This window comes from Helianthus annuus, chromosome 11 (assembly GCF_002127325.2).
Source record: "Helianthus annuus cultivar XRQ/B chromosome 11, HanXRQr2.0-SUNRISE, whole genome shotgun sequence".
Lineage (NCBI taxonomy): Eukaryota > Viridiplantae > Streptophyta > Magnoliopsida > Asterales > Asteraceae > Helianthus > Helianthus annuus.
The window spans coordinates 177,481,797-177,505,092 of record NC_035443.2 but is presented as its reverse complement, the minus strand read 5'-3'; the positions used below and the strand labels follow the sequence as shown (position 1 = coordinate 177,505,092).

At 37.0% G+C, this 23,296-nt stretch overlaps 1 protein-coding gene across 1 annotated transcript in view; it reads left to right on the top strand.

Annotated features, from left to right (window-relative positions):
* Positions 1 to 23,296, top strand: part of LOC110888885 (acylamino-acid-releasing enzyme-like) — a 70,494-nt gene that overhangs the window by 43,958 nt on the left and 3,240 nt on the right. Inside the window, exon 5 of the mRNA XM_022136383.1 lies at positions 3,105 to 3,110. Coding sequence (XP_021992075.1) covers positions 3,105 to 3,110 — 6 coding nt within the window. The remainder of the gene's footprint in view (positions 1 to 3,104; positions 3,111 to 23,296) is intronic.

The following is a 23,296-nucleotide window of genomic DNA, read 5'->3' as shown; positions in this document are numbered from 1 at the left end:
AGGAGGCTGTGATATGTTTTTTTTGTCTACAATATGTTTTCAAAGTATCTGCAATTTGGATTATGGTTGTCTTCAACTTTTGTAGGTTATTTTTATGTTCTGGTTGACATTTGGGGGTGACATTCATTTTTGTTGAACTGCTTTATATTTCTATTTAATGATATTCTAATATTTAATTCATATGTGGGTTTTTATGCTTTATTTTTGCTTAATCAGAAGTATTCTATATGTAGTTGAGGTCAATATCAATTCGATGGATGTCAGTGTGCTTGAGATCTAAACCTTATTTATCGAATCAATTTGAGAGTTTCAGACTGTGTTAAAGAGTTGAAACATTTTGAGGATCTTATCAAATCTGTCTGTTCATTCTTTATCTTAGTAGACTTTAGTTGACTTTCAACGTAAGTTGATGTAGTAGAGATTTAGAATTTTACGATGAAAATGGATGCGTAAAAGTTCAAATTCTTTTATCTTCCTTTGATGCCGTTGTTGAGGTACACAATAGAAAATATATGAAACTTACATAAATTCATGTATTGAATATCAGTTGTGGTTCGTAATAGACATAATTGAATCTGATATTAGTCGGGACACCCGCTGCAACACGCGGACCTTCCCACTAGTATGATATAATAAAAGAAAATGATGAGAGACACTTGTCACAATTGTAAGTCATTTACATTTTTGTTTTTTCGCATCTCTCTCTCATGCTTAATTATGAATTACTATTATTTAATTATTGATATTTGTTATATTTTCATTAACAAGTGAATTTAATATGAAAATAATTATAAAATCTCTTAATAAAGTTATTTTGTTGATTAAAAACTTGTATTTAAATCTCTAAATATCACCAAATTCAAAGTTATGTTTGTTAAAATATTATAAAAATGAAAGAATAATGACACTAATTGATTTTCTCTGGGTTATCTCTTAAAATTTTCAGTGGTTAGATGGTTTGAATGATAAAATATGTCATTTAATAAAATATAGGTGGCACTAAAACATCCGGATTTTAGCCCTTAATTTTAATATGTATCAATATTTATAAGGCCATGGAGTGTACTCTAACATTTGGGGCGTTAATGGTGTGATATGACATTTTAACTGACATTGGAAACCACTCCCTCCTATTGTTAAGTGGTATTAAATGGGTTATTTACTATTCTTTTATTTTTTTTTAAAACAAAAACCACTAAAAATAGGGTTAGATAAAGTTAGTGGGATTAAACCATTTCCTTGAATTAAGACATAGTGAAATGGGGAAAAATAGGTGATATGGCACTTAGGTGAAGTTAAGGAGGGTTAATGTATACCCCAATGCTTAATTGTAATTTAGTTAAATTAACATTAATCTGCTACAGAAAAAAGTTAATACATAGTATAAAAAATGTTTTAAAAATTAACGTAACATAATTTATAAATGCCACACCAAATTTCATTTCTATATATTTCTAATAGTTATTTAGTTTAATTAACACTAATCACCTACAAAAAAAAGTTAACACATAGTAGAAAAAAATGTTTTAAAAGTTAATGTAACATGATTTATAAATGCCAAATTTCATTTTTGTAAAGATATATCTTGACAACCATATAGGCTAATAGATAACAATGTATTTTATTCAACCCGTGAAATACACAAGTTTTTTTAATACATAATTTCATTTTTTAATACTCGGTATATAACATTACATTTTTTACAATTTTTTCAACCCGCACGGGGATTCTAACCTACTGAGTTATATAAGGAAACACGTAGTCAAATATGTTATGTCAATCATCCAAAAATAGACTAGTCTCGTCTAAATCAGATTCAAAAAAAAAACTCAAGATGTGATTCTAAAGTACCAGAAAAGATCTCGTAATCAAATCCCAAGTCGGGCTAGCGAGATCAGACACACCATCCATAAGGAAATACACAGTAAATATGTTATCTCAATCATCCAAAAATAGACTAGTGTCGTCTAAATCAGATTCAAATAAAAAAATGCAAGATTTGATTCTAAAGTACCAAAAAAGATCTCGTAATCAATCGGGCTAGCGAGATCAGATACACCATCCATGAATTAAGCAGCATCATCGTCATCAAACTACATGCTGAGCATGTCTATATCTTCTTCCAAACTTCTCCACTCAAGTTCACGTTTAGGGTCTACATTGCTCCAATCTTCTTAATTGAGAATAATTTCCAACAAAATCTCAGGTACCAAGTGAGCAATTTCTTGGTTTGGAGTTCATGAATTGGCGTGCAAGGTTGACTATAGTCCACCCGTTGATCTCAACATAAAAGGCAAACAAGCTTAGTTTGTTCTCTCCCTTTATTTATATTTGACTTATCAAACTGGTCAAGACAATTTGAGTGGTGGGAACTCGTGTCACAAATGTAACGGCGACATCCTTTTTTCAAGAGAAGAACAAAGTAGAAGTACAACATTGTGTGGGCTTCTTTTTGAACGGATGTTGTTGATGAAGAAGAACTCATCCATTTTGCCCCTTTTGTGTTTTGATTTCCCTGTAGATGATGAAGACAATGATATTTAGGGTTTTGTTATTTAATTTTGGGCTAAGAAGGTAAAGGGGTTTAAAAAGGATATCATATATATGCCATGTCATTGCCCAGTCAGCGTCCACGTCATTAAAAAAAACAACATTAGGGTTTTTTAAATATTTTAACCAACATAATACCTTTTAAGTAAAAAATATATGTTTTTTAACTAATAATTAAATTCATATTGAATTCATTTGTGTTTAATGATATAATAACTATTTATGATTAAAAAATAAGCATCCGTAATTAATTAGGAGAGAGAGAGGCAAAGAAACAAAAAAAATAGTAGTATGGTCCTCTTTTATTATATAATATAGATAGATATAGATGACAAAAAAGTAAAAAGAAAAATGAAATATTTATAGCTATGGTTCAGGTAGATGTAGAGGCGGCTCACACATTTTTTTAGACCAAAAGCGAAGTAAAATTTTACACCCTTAGTGAAGTAGGTCAAACAAAACAATAGATAATAATGATAAAATATTAAGAAATAGGATAAAACATTTAAACATGTGAAAAAGTTTTAACGTGGTATATATTCTCATCCATCAAGGATAAAGTTTCAACTCTTAATTGATGATCTAATACCAAAAGGCAACATTTGAATATTTAAACACACAATTTAACTACAATTTCACATATGACAATAACATATATAGTAAGAATACTACTTAGTTTCTATAATCCTTGTAAAAAAAGGAAAACAATTTATATGCAATAATCTTTAGCTGAACATTTGATGCAAAGAAAAATCATATACCATAAATTTCATTACATACAAAGTAATACTTGAAAATATGAGTTTGAAAATCTTTATAACAAATCATAAAACTGCATGTATCAAACAAGAACCCAGATTGAGTATAGACGAACTAACAACTAACCCCTAGTCTAAGATTGAATTTAAATTTTAAAATCGTAAATGTTTAACATAACCATGTGCAACCAAGATAATCCTATAAGCAATCAACATGTTATGAAGGATTGATATATGTTCTTCAGATCCCTACACCCTACACCCTACACGATGAAAACGATAACATGTAAGCATGCTACATTCCTAACAAAATCAATAACGACGATAAAATTAAAACAAAGTTCTCGCCACAATAATAACTCAAAACAAAAATAGAAGAAAATAGAAGTAACGAAACAAAGATTAAAATGCTTACTTGAGATGACCTCGCTTGTTTTCCTAACATTGGCAATGAAGTTACCAATTAGGGTTGTTGACAACGGCAGCCGCAAGAAGAGAATTAGGTTTTATGATTGTGCATTGAGTAGGGTTTGATAACTTCTTATTTATAGTATTGGACCACTAAATAAAACTGGACTTTTTTTGGGCCTACAAGGTCTGTCCAATTTGAAAAGGATAAAAAAACATGCAAAAATTCAAAAGTGTGATTGTTGTGATTTGTAACCTATATCTCTATAGCCAAAAATGAAATACTTACCGCTAAACTACTACAAGATTATCTGTCATATAGTTAAATTACATATTAACATTTTCAAAAAAAAAAAAATATTTTTGCAGTGCACATGTGTAATAATTCACATGTGTAGTACACATACACATGTGTAATATTACACATGTGCACTACAAGTTTTTTTTTTAAATTTTTTTATATAATTTAAATAGCAAAAATTAGTATGCAAAAAAAAGATATTTTGGTATGTTTTTCAGGCTTTTTTAGTTAGTTTTCGAATTTTCGCGATAACTAGTGGTTTTCATTTGAACCTTCCCCTACATATATATATATATATATATATATATATATATATATATATATATATATATATATATATATATATATATATATATATATACAGAAACAAGAGGATCCGGAGAAAACGCCTTAAAGTGTGAAAACGGTGAGAAATATTCTCAGCCACAAGATCTTTTTGCTTTGTGGCTAAGTTTGATGCAGGCCATTTTTGTAGATACTAGGAACCTTAGAACTACCAGGAGGGGTAAAATGTGACAACCCGAGCTCTCAAGGTTAGTATTATCTTATTCCACGATTCTCTTAATTTGTATCAACATGTTCCTTGTGTCTTAAAAGGTCATCGTTACTAGTGGGTTACGTGTAAAGTTACAAGCTTATTAGTGTTAAACGCATCAAACACATGGGTTGGTCCGCACAGTGATTGGTTTTACGGCCCAAATCGTTTACAAACACTTGGGTCGCACAAGTGTAAAACACACATTACACTTGAGTCCTTCTAACTCTCGGCCCAGTTTCCCCTAAGCCCAACCGATCCTAGCCCATCCCCCTCTTATTTTTGTATGCGTGAATGCATGGTAAGGGGCACACAACCTCTTTGCAAAAATATTACAAACCCTAAACTCTCACCAAACAACTAACGGCAGCCACTCTTTCGATCGAGTCTTAGGCATCGTTTGGCACTATTCTAACACACGACACCATCATCTAAAGGTTAGTGGATCTGTCTTGTTTAACTTCGAGTGACCATCCTTGTTTATGTGTAAACTTGTTATTGGTTTGGGTGAGTGAACGTAGATTTCGTATGAATGATGTTTGTGTTAGAAGAATCTTGTAATAATGAGAATTATGATAAAAAGATTAATATAAACTCGTATGCTAGTAAATTGATTGATCTGATTAGGAAGGGTTATGATGTTGTGTGGATTGATTGTGCTGTATGGCATACATAAAGACTTGAGGGTTGTATGATGAATTTAGTGATTGATAGTATCGCTTAGCTCATGGATTAGGGGCTTCCTATTGACAAACAATTATTGGTGATGATTATGATATCTGATTAATTTGGGACATTAATTTAGATGATAATGGACATAAGTTAATTCTTGATCATGGTTCGGTTATAATTAAGGTTCATGTGATAAAACTATTGAATGATGATTCATTGGAATCATGTTGAATGATCAAGATTCATAGGATTTGAGGTTGTAACTGTTTGATTGGAATTGGGTAACTGGTTGTTGTTGATTGCGTAACAAAACAGAACAATGTTAATTATGGTAAATAAATGTTAAGGAAACAAAAGGTTGAATTGATTAGTCACACACTGTTATGGTAATCGCACAAGTTTTGTTTATATTGGGCCTGTTACATTTGGATTGCACAATCATAAACTAGTTGCACATCTATACTGGGCCACTTTATATTGGGCCACATCCACTGACTCGGACCGCACACCTTCAAGGTGGTTGCACATTTCGTTGGACTAAACCACATTTATGGGCCACGTGACTAACATTTAGTCACATAATACATTGGGCCACGTACTGAATATGGGCCGAAGTGTCACTATGAACCGAACAACTGGATGGATCGCACACTTTGTAGGGGCCTTGCATTTGTGTTGGGCCGCATATCCTAGAAACCATTATTGGTTATTGGCAACGGATAAGAAACGGGTCACACAAAGGGAACCGGGCCGCATAATTTAGTTGGGTCGAACCCAGCTGGGCCGAGCTTTGTTATGAGTACCATATTAAGTAGTTAAGTGATGTTGGTGATGCAAGTTGTGTAGGTGACCCAAATAGTTAGTGTAATCATATAATGTGATTAACTTTATGACATGCATACTATGATGTTGATTTTAATTATGAAGCTGTTTTACGAACCAATGCGTATACTGAATGACTAAAGTTATCACGAGAGTATGTGCATTGTATGCAAGATGGTAACTAGGTTTTTTGATGTATAAGAATCAAGTGCTTGTTATGTGATGATTATGAGCTGTTAGGTGCCTAACTAACTGTTATGATTAGTATCATGTTACATGCATTGTTGGTATGCTAATGGTGTAATGTGTGCATCGGGTTTGCAATCTAAATGTTTACGAAACTGATTATTCTTGGAAATCACGGCAGGGTACGATTGACCAACTTGGAAAGGGTAATATAACATAACATACCGAGCAATCCAAGGTGAGTTCATTCCTCTTGAGCATGTGTCCTGGTGGTTGGGACAGTCATTGGGTATCCCTAAGAGGGATAGGTTTTTGGGTAAATCAATTGGGTATTCCTGAGAGGAATACGTCTTGTGGGCAAAATCTGGAATGTTGGATAATATACTCATCCTATCACCTTTAAGTCCCATCTTGTTTGTTACCTGAGAGGTAACGGGTATTAGTTGGTAGCGCTATCTAGGTTTGGCATCCTCACCCCGTACCTGAGAGGACGGGTGTGAACTAATGACCCAGTCATGCCCAATGCTTGATAGGAGCATTGGGGAACGAGCAAAATAAATCTGGAGCCGTCTTGTATTCGAGGTATTATCAACATTGTAATCAATGAACTGAACTAAACATTTGGTAACTAACGTTTTCGTAAAACTATGAACTCACCAGTGTCGTCTGATACACGTGTGTGCATGCTTGCAGGTTATTGATACGTGTGGTTGTGGAACTTGCTGTCTGGGATGCTGGAGTGGTCATGGGTCGAGGAACATGGAAACTTCAAAAGAGACTAGCTGATTTCATACACTTGGGTTTTAGTTAAACTTGTATTATGCTTCCGCTAAACACAACGAGTTATAAATATGTTTTGTAACACTTTATCTTAATGAATGAAAGTTTTTATTAGAAATCTCGCTATGAGTTTAATGTGATTAGTGGCTAGATCCTAGTACGTCACACGTCCCGCGGTATTCCTGCATGTGGTATTTTGGGGGTGTGACAGTTTGGTATCAGAGCCACTGGTTATAGTGAACTTGGTTTTAAACATGTTTTTATAAAACCAGACTATAACCGAACAGTTCTGAATACGTGAATACGACCATGACACTTAGCTCCAGATTGCAAGGTTCGTCTTTTCACCTGTGGTATACATTACATGATTAGTGTACACTTGTTTATGTTGAAACATAAGGATACACACTCGTCGCTATAACGTAATTACATGGATTGCTTGTTTACAGTACAATGCGTTTTTAGAATGTCGTAGTCCTTAGGTTTCTGTGATCTTATCCTTTTGATAACCTCTGTTTGACGTCTGAGTTTGAAGAACCATTTGACATGAGTTAGGAGGAACTGAGATGAGCATGCAAATCACAATATTATTGTGGGTGCACACATAATAATAATGTGGGGTGCATGCGAGTCCTAGTAAGGCTCAACAAGTGAAAAAGGGGTTCTGTTCCGTTATTCGATCAATGAGAAACATAACAAACCTATAGGGGTCCTAGCAGTGATTGTCTCCTACACGAACGTGATCTCTTCACTCCTCTCTGAATCCTTACGAATCTCGATGCTATCGAGTATCACCTAAACACCCATCTGAGCGCCTAGCGGATTGTGTAGAATGTTAGGTGCTAGTACGAACGTCCCTGAGTTGGATGTCGTAGCGTCGAATGATTGGTCTATACCTTTCTCACCCCTCTTCGTTTGCTGGAACTCAATGTATTGACGTCTTAGACCCTGAGGTGCAATCACTTCTGCAGCACTCTCGCAACATACCATGTATTACTCAATCAACTTGAAAGATCGATGGACAAGGGGATGAGCGTAGTACTTTACTGACCTCAGCATTAGGACGACCCTGACTACTGGCAATGAACACCAGCAAATAGACTTCGATCGGATCCTTAACCCTAGTTAGTGACTTATGGGAGTCAACTCTTATGACTCAATCGGGACATAAGCCATAACAATGGACTATAGTGTGGGACGTGTAACTGACAGCACAATGAGTGGCGCCTTAGGACGTGACACGGAATGTGACAAGATGGACCTTGTTGGTGAAAGATTGTAGGGCCTCATTTCAAGCAACGACATTAGAGGCAAGAGTCACGGCAACATCAAGGAACTCGTAATCGTAGTCTACAGTATGGAAACGGAGGTGCCTACGACATGGATCGGCCGTCGTTAAATCAAGACGACAACAACCAAGCGAAACGATGGCAGTACTGGAAATTCTCGTAACGAAAACAATAACACCGGAGATGATGCTCGTGGAGGGGCATTTAGGATTGGCATGGGCGACACCAGGATTATAGCAGCAGGGTGGCCTACACATTCTTGGTAACGAATCGTCTCGTCCCTGTTCTGTTCAACCCTGATACTTATTGAAACCTAACTTGTTGTGGAATCGGCTGATGGCAAATTAATTGAAGCCTCATATGTTCGTTGGGATGCAAACTCGACCTTGTGGGACAAGTGCTCGACATCGACCTTCCTTCTGCTATCCTTGATAGTTCCGATGCAGTAGTCGGTGTGGATTGGTTATTCAGATATCGCGCAGATATACCCTGTGAGAAGAAAATTTTGCGTATCTCTCTCTAGAGGAGAATCGTTATCTGTTCTAAAGCATCAGAGTGGTGCAAAGGTTAGCGCCATTTCAGCCATGAAAGCCCAGAAGTGCCTACGTAGGGATTACCCCGCTATGTTAGCGCTCGTTACCGATTATAAGAGTAAGGAGAAGAAGATCGAGGATCCACCAATTGTTCGTGGTTCCTTCCAAAGTGCTACTTGAAGAACTTTCAGGTTTACTTCCACAACTGTTAGGTAGAGTCTCAGTTTGATCTCACGCCAGAGGCAACCTTGATTTCTCATACTCCTTACCGTCTTGCACCAAGAGGGTTGCAAGAACTGTCAAATCAACTATAGGAACTGTTGGACAAGAGTTTTGTCGGACCTAGTTTTTGCTCTGAGGAGCCCCAATTATATCCGTGAAGATAAGCCTTATCGTTGGACATGTGTACTGATTATCGAGAACTCAGCAAGGCAACAATCAAGAACCATTTGTCTCGACCATGTATTGACAACCTGTTGACCAGTTGCGAGGGTCAAACTTCTATCCAAGGGTTGACTAACGAACGAACTATCATCAGATGGAAGTCCAAGGGGAGAATGTTCCTAAAGCGGTATATTGAACGTTGTACGGTCATTACGACTTTGTATTCCGCGACCCTTGGGTTAATCAACACACCAGCAGCTTTATGGATCGCATGGATCATCCGTGTTTATTGAGGACGCTTTGAATCATTTCCAGGAGAAAGGAACATCATGGGCGGCATTTGTAACTTAACTTAGAGCTCTTGAGGGAGGGGCCACTTCACGCGAAGTCTTGTTAAATGTAACTTCTAGACTCGAGAGGTACATTTTTGGTCGTGTAATCAACGAAGTGGGAATACACGTGGATCTCGCTAAGACCCATTTTGTTAGAAACTGAACGACACCAAAGATTCCTTCAGGGATACAGGAATTCCTTGGTTTCGCTAGATACTATCGCAGATTCATCGCGGGATTTTTGAAGATTGTGCAGCTTTAACCACTTTAGCACAGCGGGGTGCTGTGTATTCATGGGAGACAAAACAGGTGAACGTCTTTTCAGCTTTTAAAATCCAACTCTACAATGCACTGGGCATCGTCTTTACCCGAGGGTACAGGTGATCTGGTGGTATACCATGGAGGTCCGAATCGGAGACTCGGTTACACACCAATGCAACACGAGAGGGTGATTGCTTACGTAGTGGATTAACAAGAAGAATTGCACGACTCACAACCTGGGGTGGAAGCCATGGCCTCTAGATTTAGAATTTGGAGGTATTCCTTGGACGGTACCAAGGGCGTTATATAGACCGATCATAAGGACCCTCAGCATATCTCGAACAGCGAGAGTTAAACATACGACGGCGTCGCTGGATGGAACTCTCGAACGATTACGACTATGGAACTTAAACACGAATGAGCCTTGTAGCACACCCTCGACTCTAAACTACTTGATCAGATCTGTTCTGCTCAAACTGAAGCGTTGAAGGACGAGGACCTCCCAGCTGAATCCGTGCGGGGCGTGGAAAAACAATATGTAGCTAAAAAAAATCGAACGACATTCACTACTTCCTGGAGCGAATGTGGACCTCACTATACAACAATCCTAGGGAACTTGTATTGAGCGAAGCACACCAGCCTTGATATTCTAGTCGTCTGGATTTTGACAGAGGATATTAGAATCTATAAATCTGGTACAGGTAACCAGGCATGAAGGCCCACCTAACAATGTTTGACACATGCGAAAGTCAAGGTGGGATATCCGAAACCTTCTGGTTTGTGTCAGCAACCAGAGACACCCATTGGAAAATGGAGCAGACTGCCATGGATTTTGTCACCGGCTTTCCTAAAACTCTAAATGAAAACGATATCACCTGAGTGATCACTGATTGTCTCATGTAACTGATACACTCCCTTGCAATCAGGGAAAATTGACAAGTCTTCGTATACTGTGAGTAATTACCTGTGAAGGGCGGTTTCTAGGCACGGGGTATCAACTCTTGTTACCTCTAATTTTGATCTATACATGATTTATGTCAGGCAATACACAACACCCTTGACTCACGTCTGGACCAGAGCATTGCTTATCGCCGTTGGACAGACGGTCAGAATGAATGAATGATCCAGACACTCGAAGACATGCTGTGAGCATGTGTGGTCGACTTGAGTAAAGGTTCGAAACCTCTACTACGACAGCTGTTAATCCAGTATTCAGTCTAATCACAGGTCCAGGACTGGTACACGAAACTTCTGAGGAGATTGTTTGGATCGAGAGTCGTTTGGCGGCAACGCGCGACCGTCAGGAAAGCTGATAAGCTTAAGAAACGCTGGAAGATCGCTGTAGGTGATCGTATCATGCTGAAAGTCTCACCCTGGGAGGGTTTTTATGTGTGTAAAATGCACCATATAAATTACATCAAATGAGGCATAAAACTAACCCTTTTTTAGTACTAATTTTGGAAAAAGTGTGCTTTTGTCTTCCTTTTGTATTTTCAGGGTTAAATGAGCTTAAATGAACAAAAGGAACAAATATACAGCCAAAACCAACATAAATACAAAGAAAGGGAAGAAACGTGGCATGCCTGACCCCTCGACAGCATCTCCCAAAGCAAAAGCAAGAAGAAAGCTGAGCATGGGGCTGTGCCTAGCTCAACACGGGGCATGCCCAGCGGACACGGCCTCGTGCCCAGTGGACACAGCCCCGTGCCCAGCGGACATGGGGGCGTGTTCAGGTGTTTGCAGAAAAGACAAAGTTGTGGAAGCTTCCATCGCCCACCACGGGGCCGTGCTCAACGGACACGGGGCCGTGGTCAACTATAAGATTCGAAGAATCCAGGCAAATCTTGATAGTACAGATATGCTTATGCACACGGGGTCGTGCTCAGCGGACATGGGGGCGTGGTCAACTAATGCAGACAAACTGCAATTAATGAAGGAAGAGAAAAAGGTGGACACGGGGCCGTGTCCAGGCTTCTATACAGGCTATAAATAGGGGTGCTTGGTTCACTTCAAAGGCATCCCTTGGCACACCACCTCTCTCACACTTCACCCACCACCCACCACCATCACAACACCATCATCCATTGTCCATCATAGAGTGTGTGAGTCATCTCGGGATCCAAGATTGATCGTAAGAGTTCTTGACAATCAAAGGCCATGTTTGCCTAAGTCTCTTACATCACTTGGTGAAGACAAGTGTTTAGTGTAATACTTTTTATTTTCAATCTTTTGCACTTTTTAATTGGTTTTGTATTAATGACTTTAATTACTAGTTTCTTATGTTGAAGGTGATTCTTCCTTATCGTTTGTCCGTGGTGTCTTGGCATTATTTTACTGTCTATATAAAATAAAAGATTTTCACCATTCATATCTCCACGGTCTATATGGAGGTATGTTGGCTACCTGGTCGGGGGTTAAGGAAACGGTTTGGTAAGATTCTTGCCATTGTTTAGTGTATAGATCCTGCAAAGGACCTGGGTCAAATTTAGTAGGACCTCCTTCAATACCCAACGGTATTGGATGGCGGGGGTCCAAACTTTTTGATCCCCTCATAAGTTAAACTACTATTAAAACTTTAACCCGGCTACTTAAGACTGTATCCCTGCTGACTCAGACTACTTAGCCGAGGGTAACGTCGCCTTCAAAAGAGGGGCCTACCACATTATGCATTAATAACTTAATTAATTATCTTTCAATAATCCGACCCTTTAGGATTGTATCCTTGCTGACTCAAACTACTGGGTTGAGGGTAACGTCGCCTTCAAAAGAGGGGCCTACTACAATAACTAAGATAATCTCTTAAACAAGTGCAAAAGTACGAATATAATCAAAGGTTACACTACACACGAGTCGGATCCAAGTGATTCATCTTGTCTATCTATTTTTACTTTTATTTTACTTTTCAACATTTTAGTTAGTTTTATTTTCCTAGTTTAAAAAACCTTTTTCTAACATTTTGATTTGATTAGACGTTGAGGATAAACCGGTACTAAAAGCTCTTGTGTCCTTGGACGACCTCGGTATCTTACCAACACTAGACTATGTCCACGATGGGTGTACTTGCCCATATGTGTGTTTAGTGTTAGTAGATATCGTGTTTATAAATTTAAAACTTGGCTAAAAAGTGTAAAAAGGGCTTAAAATATACACCTAAAACATATATACACTGACACGCTTCAAGTTTTTGGCGCCGTTGCCGGGGACACAAGGATTTTAAGAAAGCTTAAAATCGACGGCCTAATCAGTTTTTCAAAACTTTTTCAAAATGCGCGCACATTTTTCTGCATTTTAGTTTAATTTGCATTTACAGTAGCCTGAACACGGGGCCGTGCTGCATATTTTTCATAAAACACCCAGATACAGAGTCTGAACACGGGGTTGTGCTCACTGAACACGCCCCCGTGCTCAACAAAACCAGTAACTTTAATTTAAAACGCCCAGATACAGATCCTAAACACGGGCCGTGTCCACTGAACACAGGGCCGTGTCCACTGAAAACAGGGCCGTGTTCAGCCTCTGTTTCCGTCTTTATTTTCGTTTTCTGGTCCCGAGACTCTGTTGTGGTCTGTTGAGTGATTCTTATGGATCAATACTCAGGAGGCTACAACTACACCTATGAGGAGGATGATTATAGGAGAGACTATTGCACTAGTTGTGGTAACCCGCACTCGGTTCAATATTACAACTCATCTCAACCATCCACTTCATACAACTATTATGAGGAGCCCAGGTACGAGCTATCGACTTCATACACATCCTATGAAGACCAAAGGTATGAACCTTCTCCCTCATACTCATATTTTGATGAACCAAGGTATGAGCCTTCATACTCATACTTTGAGGAACCAAGATATGAGCCACCACCTTCATATACTTATTATGAGGAACCATGGCGTGAATAACCCACCTCATATGAGTACTATGAAGAACAAAATTACGACCCTTATCCATCATATACTTACAATGAAGAACAATGGTGTGAACTATCTACTTCATATGAGTACTATGAGGAACCAAGGATCGAACAACCGGATTCAAGCTTTGAGGATCCCGATCCTTTCTCTATCACCGAAGTAACCGAAAAGATACTAGGACACATTAAAACTATTGAACGTTATCTAAAAGAGTCTCGCGCAAGGGAGGAGGAGTCCCGCGCACGAGAAGAATTAACTTGTAATAATAACGAAGAAATAGTTGAAGAGGTAAAAATGGAAGAACAAATAAGTGAAAAGCCGACACATGAGTTAAACAATGAAAAAGGTGAGTCCGTCAACGTTAAAATTCAAGTAGAGTCTAATTTTAAAGAAATTAATCTCTTGTCACCTTCTTTTGAAAATCATTGTTTTGTACCCACTCATGCCAAGTTTTTAAAATAGTTAAACACTAACACTAAAATTGACGAAACGGTAAGCGTTAAGTTAACTAACGATCAAACTTCACTAATAAAAGAAGACCCTTTTGAAATCAACATTACACCGGTTCCATGTTTTTTTCAAAATTCATTTATTAGTAACGTCACAACTGATAAAGATCTTTGTGTTAACATAATGCCCAACTACATTTTCGAAAAATTAAGTATTAGTGATTTTTCTCCACTTCAAATACCCATTTTTCTATCTAATCGGGAAATAATAAAATCAATCGGTATAGTCGAGGATGTATTGGTCCAAACAAATCAAATGGTAATCCCAACCGACTTTGTCATCCTCGATAACGCTCCTCTAGTGTTAGGACGACCCTTTGTAAAAACCCACGAAGCTTTGAAAAATCGTAAGTACAACAATCTATCTATTCAATTAGGGGCATTTAAAAAGAGTGTCGATCTTGAGCGTTCAATGAAATATCCATTCGGCAATGACGACCCCCTAATTGAAGATGAGCCCGAACCACCCGATTAGGTGGGTCTAGCCAAGGACCCTTATAAACGTGGCGCACCACGGAGGCATTCCGCGGAACTATCCTTAGTTTAAGTTAGATTAACTTTTATATTTTATAGTTTAGTTTTAATTTTCAGGAATAAAACACACTCGGGATGGTGAAGGATACTAAGGGAAGCTTGAACCAACAACCCATGCACAAAAACATAGCCTCCAGACAATTTTTCTTCATTACAGCAAGTTCAGCACGGGGTCGTGCTCACCCCAACACGCCCCGTGCCCGAGGTTCTGCAAAAAATGTCCAGTTCAGGTAACTGGACACGGGGCCGTGCTCACTGAACACGCCCCCGTGCCCAGCCTTCTGTTTAAATTTGATACTGGTAGTCTGACCACGGGGCCGTGCTCAGCCAACACCACCCCGTGTTCAGCTACCTAGTAAGATAAAATCTTGTTTTTAGCCCACTTTTACACATTTTAATCAACCGAAAAACTTATTTTTGGGACACATTGAGGACAATGTGTAATTTAAGTGTGGGGGGATGCTAAAACCTTGAATTTTGCAAGTCCTAATTACAAGCCTTACACAAAACTCTATTGGAACCGCTAAACACCTCAAATTTTTTCAAAAACTTTTCATTTTTTTTACTTGTCTTGGTTTAATTTGGGAATAACAAGTTCTAAAAAGGTTATATTTTTAAAAATTTACAACCGATAGCGTCATGATAAAAAGAACCAACATAAGACAGTTATGAAACGACATGACAAATCTAGTTAAAATTTGTTTATATATAATTGATCACATAAAAACCCATTCCCACAAAAAGTGAGTTTTTGAGCCTTTATTGAGCATATAAATATACATCTTTAAACTAAATGCTCATTTTTCGTTTCTTGTGTGAATAGCCGCTTGGTTTCTTACGACTCTAGAACTTGCCATGACGATACATTCTCGGTCCTTACCAACTTAAACCCAAGTAAGTAAATGATGGAGGCATTAGGACTAACCCTTTTTATTTCAACACCATTATTTTTCTTTTTTACCACCTACCCAAAATCCCCCTAGTTAACCCCTTTGATCCTAAACCTTTTCATTTCTTAACCAAAAACAAACACCCTTTTTCCCACCAAAACCCCTTTTTCATTTTAAACCCTTTATTTTAGTAACAAAGCTCGGTTTTTCTTATGACTTCCTTATCAAAAAAAAGAAAAAAGAAAAATGATGATGATAATGAAGCCAAAAGAAATAAACAAACAAGGTTATCAAAAAGAACTTTGTTTGAAAAATTGCTTCATTAAAATAAAAAGTCAAAAAAATAAAAAGTCTTACGAAACCGACGGTTTTTACGCCTTTCGCCCTTTTCTACTAACCACCAACCCAACCACCTACCTTTAACCCAAGCCTAACCCTTCCCCAAAGTACTCTTGATACTTACAAAGATGTAGAGTTAAAAAGGAGGAGGATTGATTGCTTGACAAACATATGGTAGGAGTAAGTTCCATGCCGCTCTCGAGTGTTTCACGAAAATACATCTTCGGCCGAGTGTTGAGAGATCCCCCGTGAGGTATGTGAACTTGTATATAAATGGAATTTTAAAAAGGCATGTTATGCCATATAAGTAATTTCTCTAATGAAACGTTCTAAATAAATCATAACGTATAGGATTGTAAATAGCATAAAAATAAAACCTAATAAAGATCTTGGATTCCCGACACTCAAGGCAAGCCCAAAACTTCTCTTCTACCCATTCCATTTGGGAGCGTAAGCCACATTATAAAGAGTTTTGCTTGAGGACAAGCAAAGATTCAAGTGTGGGGGTATTTGATGTGTGTAAAATGCAACATATAAATACATCAAATGAGGCATAAAACTAACCATTTTTTAGTACTAATGTTGGAAAAAGTGTGCTTTTGTCTTCCTTTTGTATTTTCAGGGTTAAATGAGCTTAAATGAACAAAAGGAACAAATATACAGCCAAAACCAACATAAATACAAAGAAAGGGAAGAAACGTGGCATGCCTGACCCCTCGACAGCATCTCCCAAAGCAAAAGCAAAAGCAAGAAGAAAGTTGAGCATGGGGCTGTGCCCAGCTGAGCATGGGGCTGTGCCCAGCTCAACACGGGGCGTGCCCAGCTCAACACGGGGCGTGCCCAGCGGACACGGGGGCGTGTTCAGGTGTCTGCAGAAAAGACAAAGTTGTAGAAGCTTCCATCGCCCACCACGGGGCCGTGCTCAGCAGACACGGGGCCGTGGTCAACTATAAGATTCGCAGAATCCAGGCAAATCTTGATAGTACAGATATGCTTCTGCACACGGGGTCGTGCTCAACGGACACGGGGGCGTGGTCAACTAATGCAGACAAACTGCAATTAATGAAGGAAGAGAAAAGGGTGGACACGGGGCCGTGTCCAGCAGACACGGGGCCATGTCCAGGCTTCTGTACAGGCTATAAATAGGGGTGCTTGGTTCACTTCAAAGTCATCCCTTGGCACACCACCTCTCTCACACTTCACCCACCACCCACCACCATCACAACACCATCATCCACCACCATCATCCATTGTCCATCATAGAGTGTGTGAGTCATCTCGGGATCCAAGATTGATCGTAAGAGTTCTTGAAAATCAAAGGCCATGTTTTCCTAAGTCTCTTACATCACTTGGTGAAGACAAGTGTTTAGTGTAATACTTTTTATTTTTAATCTTTTGCACTTTTTAATTGGTTTTGTATTAATGACTTTAATTACTAGTTTCTTATGTTGAAGGTGATTCTTCCTTATCGTTTGTCTGTGGTGTCTTGGCATTATTTTACTGTCTATATAAAATAAAAGATTTTCACCATTCATATCTCCACGGTCTATATGGAGGTATGTTGGCTACCTGGTCGGGGGTTAAGGGAACGGTTTGGTAAGAGTCTTGCCATTGTTCAGTGTATAGATCCTGCAAAGGACTTGGGTCAAATTTAGTAGGACCTCCTTCAATACCCAACGGTATTGGATGGCGGGGGTCCAAACTCTTTGATCCCCTCATAAGTTAAACTACTATTAAAACTTTAACCCGACTACTTAGGACTGTATCCCTGCTGACTCAGACTACTTAGCCGAGGGTAACGTCGCCTTCAAAAGAGGGGCCTACCACATTATGCATTAATAACTTAATTAATTATCTTTCAATAATCCGACCCTTTAGGATTGTATCCTTGCTGACTCAAACTACTGGGTTGAGGGTAACGTCGCCTTCAAAAGAGGGATCTACTACAATAACTAAGATAATCTCTTAAACAAGTGCAAAAGTGCGAATATAATCAAAGGTTACACTACACACGAGTCGGATCCAAGTGATTCATCTTGTCTATCTATTTTTACTTTTATTTTACTTTTCAACATTTTAGTTAGTTTTATTTTCCTAGTTTAAAAAACCTTTTTCTAACATTTTGATTTGATTAGACATTGAGGATAAACCGGTACTAAAAGCTCTTGTGTCCTTGGACGACCTCAGTATCTTACCAACACTATACTACGTCCACGATGGGTGCACTTGCCCATATGTGTGTTTAGTGTTAGTAAATATCGTGTTTATAAATTTAAAACTTGGCTAAAAAGTGTAAAAAAGGGCTTAAAATATACACCTAAAACATATATACACTGACACGCATCAGTGTGGTATGCTTGGGAAGCGTGGCGAGCTTAACTTACATCACGTTGGGCCATACAACATTCTGGGAAGAATCGGTAACGTGGCCTACAAACTCGAGCTACCTGACGGATTGGGTGACGTTCACGATGTCACTTATGTCTCGAATCTAAAGAAGCGTTTGTCGGATGAAACACTTGTTGTACCATTTCAGGAACTAAAAATCGACGATAAGTTGCAGTTCATCGAAGAACCTATTGAAATCATGGATCGGGAAGTTAAGGTTCGTAAACATAGCCGAATCCCAATCGTGAGAGTTCGTTGGAACTCAAGACGTGGACTGAAGTTCACGTGGGAGCACGAGGATAAGATGAAGCTCAAATATCCTCAACTCTTCCCTGTTGACCAATCTAATTTTGGTATCACCGGTGAATTTCGGAACGAAATTCCACTTCAAGTCGGGGATGATATGGCACCCTCGGAAAATTCACAGTCATCCTAATCTATCACTTCACTCATCTGAGATTGCTTATCAAATTTCAGGACAAAATTTCTTTCAAGTTGAGGATGATGTGACAACCCGAGCTCTCAAGGTTAGTATTATCTTATTCCACGATTCTCTTAATTTGTATCGACATGTTCCTTGTGTCTTAAAAGGTCATCATTACTAGTGGGTTACGTGTAAAGTTACAAACTTATTAGTGTTAAACGCATCAAACACATGGGTTGGTCCGCACAGTGATGGGTTTTACAGCCCAAATCGTTTACAAACACTTGTAGTGCACATGTGTAATAATTCACATGTGTAGTACACATACACATGTGTAATATTACACATGTGCACTACAATTTTTTTTTAAATTTTTTTTATATAATTTAAATAGCGAAAATTGGTATGCAAAAAAAAAAAAAGATATTTTGGTATGTTTTTCAGGCTTTTTTAGTTAGTTTTCGAATTTTCGCAATAACTAGTGGTTTTCATTTGAACCTTTCCCTACATATATATATATATATATATATATATATATATATATATATATATATATAGGGTAGGGTTCCAGCGTGAACAACCTCCCAAGAGTGAACTGCGTGAACAGATCTGGACCATTGATTTCCTTTTTAGTTGTTAAGGGTATGATTGTAATTATATAAAAAATTAGATTTAAATCATTATTTTAATAATTGAATTAAGTTACATCTTTCCTAATTTAAATTCATTATCCACATTATGTTTTATTTATTAATAAGATAATTATCAAAACAAACAACAAATCACCATATTTCAATTTTAATTTTTATTTCAGATTCATCACCAGAATTCGAATTTTGATTTTTAAGATCCACGTAACCTTCATATTTCAACGGTATACACATGTGTACTTGGATATAAATAGAAGAGTACACATGTCTACTCAGCATCGTACATATGTGTAATTAGCTACATAATACATACATAGAAACAATACCTGTAAAACTATTTTATATTTAACAAATTACAAGTTCCGTAATGTTTTCCAAACGAAGCAAAAAAAACATATAATTACAAGTTCCAGTTTCGTAAAAAAAATAAACCCAACATAATTGAAAAAACAAAAAAAACATAATCTTTTACAACTATTCGCCACGTTGCATGCTGAATCATCCTTATCAACCAAGCAAACAAACATACGTGAATCATCCTTATCGACCTCATACGTGAATCATCCTTATCGACCTTCTATCTCCACTTTTCTCGTTAACGACATCTCCTAAAATAGCACAAAAAAAATCAGCAACTATTACTTTGCATAATTCACAAGTGTACATCAACAACTTTACACATTCAATACACAAAAAATTATGAGATATCACAAAATCAGACGCTATACACATGTGTACATTGGGTTAAAATTAGAGCAAAATCAGAATACACATGTGTACATCGCATTAAAAACAGATCAAAATCATAATACACATGTTTACATCGCATTAAAAATAGAGCAAAATCAAAGAATTGAACAAAAAAAACTCAACAACTAATACTTTGCATAATTCATAAGTGTACATCAACAACTTTACAAATTCAATACACAAAAAAAAAAAAAATTGAGATATCACAAAAAACAGACGCTATACACATATGTACATCGCATTAAAAAAAGAGCAACAAATCAAAAAATTGAAATCCAAAATACTTAAATCGGAACACTAATAGTCTAGCAGATCAGTAAAACAAAAAAAGTTACCGGTTGCAAAATTAACGGTAACCCACAAGGTATCAAAGCTAAAAGGGATTAAAACAAATGCTACAAATTACCGGTGTCTATGGAGACGGTGACGGCGGCGATAAAACTATTTGTAAACAAAAAATAAAATTAATAATAAGAAATATGAGTATAGTGCAGATATACAATGTTGATTCTCACCAAAACTGATGTTTGAGGCTGCCGTTGATATACGTGTGGTGGAATTCGACCAATAAGGAGTCTGTTTCAAAAGTTCATCAATGGTTACGTCATAAACTATAGGTACCACAAAGGCATAAACAAATGTAGATCACTTGGTCAAATGTTGACATAATGATTCAAAAGGTAAGGTCAACCATGAACCATCAACATTTCTTAAATTCGAACTTTCCTTTTTTCCAATTGAAGATTATGGAAACTATTTATTTCTAGATTTTAAATTACAAATTAATGTAATTACATTTCTACCCTTTTATATTTAATTAAGTAGTAGAAACTAACCAACTAATTACAATCATGCCACTCATTTAAAATCTCAAGATCATAAAAATCAACGGCCCAGATCAGTTCACGCAGTTCACTCTTGGGATTTTGTTCACGTTTGAACCTAATCCTATATATATATATATATATATATACATAGGATAAGGATCATGTGAGAAGTAGTAGGCTATTTGAGAAACTTGAGAAGCATTCTGGACCACACATTTTCCTTAAGCAAAAAAAATGCAAAAAAATGTAAAAAAAATGCAATTTTTTTTTTTGGAAAAATCGCAGGTTTTTCTTTAAGAATTTATTTTTTTTATTTTTTTTTGGGATTTATACACATATGTATATTGTTAATCTTTTTAACTATACATATATGTATATTGTCAATTATACATATATGTATATACATGTTTAAAATTGAAAAATAAGTGTTATTTAGGGTTTAGCATTAGTATTTAGGGTTTAGCATTAGGGTTTAGGGTTTAGCTTTATGGTTTAGCATTAGGGTTTAGTAATAGTATTTAGGGTTTAGCATTAGGGTTTAGCTTTAACTTTTGGGTTTAGCTTTATCTTTACGGTTTAGCATTAAGGGTTTATCTTTAGGGATTTGTTTTAGCTTTAGGGTTTAGCATTAGGGTTTAGAATTAGGGTTTAGCTTTAGGGTTTAGCATTAGGGTTTAGAATTAGAGTTTAGCTTTAGGGTTTAGGGTTTAGCATTAAGGTTTAGCTTTAGTGTTTATGGTATAAGGTTTAGGATTTATAACACATATTTTTTCAATTTTAAACATGTATATACATATATGTATAATTGTCAATATACATATATGTATAGTTAAAAGATTAACAATATACACATGTGTATAAAGCCTAAATTAAAAAAAAAATAAAAAATTTAATCCTTAAAGAAAAAGCTGCGATTTTTCCAAAAAAAAATTGCATTTTTTTCCACCTTTTTTTTGCATTTTTTGCTTAGGGAAAATGTGTGGTCCAGATTGCTTCTCAAGTTTCTCAAATAGGGTGGACTTCTCTTAGGATCCCTACCCTATATATATATATATATATATATATATATAGAGAGAGAGAGAGGACCGCTAAAATGAGAACCACCTCGAGTTGTAAGAACCGTTAGAACTACACTGTACGGGGGGAGGTGGACCAAATTTTTTTTTCATAAACGTAGATGCGTGTATTATAAACACATTTGTAAAAAAAATTCAAAAAAAAAATGTCGTGTGTGTAGTTTTGGGCACCACAAGTTTGTGTTTACGGGTACCGTAAATCTAACCGGAAAATTTACGGTACCCGTAAACACAAACTTGTGGTGCTCAAAACTACACACACGACATTTTTTTTAGAATTTTTTTTTACAAATGTGTTTATAATACACGCATCTACGTTTATTAAAAAAAATTTGGTCCACCTCGCCCCGGATCAAAAAGTTCTCACGGTTCTTACAACTCGAGGTGGTTCTTATTTTAGCGCAATTCTATATATATATATATATATATATATATATATATAAACAAGAGGATCCGGAGAAAACGCCTTAAAGTGTGAAAATGGTGAGAACAATTCTCAACCACAAGATCTTTTTGCTTTGTGGCTAAGTATGATGCGGGCCATTTTTGTAGATATTAGGAACCTTAGAACTACCAGGAGGGGTAAAATGTGACAACCCGAGCTCTCAAGGTTAGTATTATCTTATTCCACGATTCTCTTAATTTGTATCGACATGTTCCTTGTGTTTTAAAAGGTCATCGTTACTAGTGGGTTACGTGTAAAGTTACAAACTTATAAGTGTTAAACGCATCAAACACATGGGTTGGTCCGCACAGTGATGGGTTTTACGGCCCAAATCGTTTACAAACACTTGGGTTGCACAAGTGTTAAACACACATTACACTTGAGTCCTTCTAACTCTCGGCCCAGTTTCCCCTAAGCCCAACCGATCCCAGCCCATCCCCCTCTTAATTTTGTATGCGTGAATGCATAGTAAGGGGCACACAACCTCTTTGCAAAAATATTACAAACCCTAGACTCTCACCCAACAAGTAACGGCAGCCTCTCCTTCGATCGAGTCTTAGGCATCATTTGGCACTATTCTAACACACGACACCATCATCTAAAGGTTAGTGGTTCTGTCTTGTTTAACTTCGAGTGACCATCCTTGTTTATGTGTAAACTTGTTATTGGTTTGGGCGAGTGAACATAGATTTCGTATGAATGATGTTTGTATTAGAAGAATCTTGTAATAATGAGAATT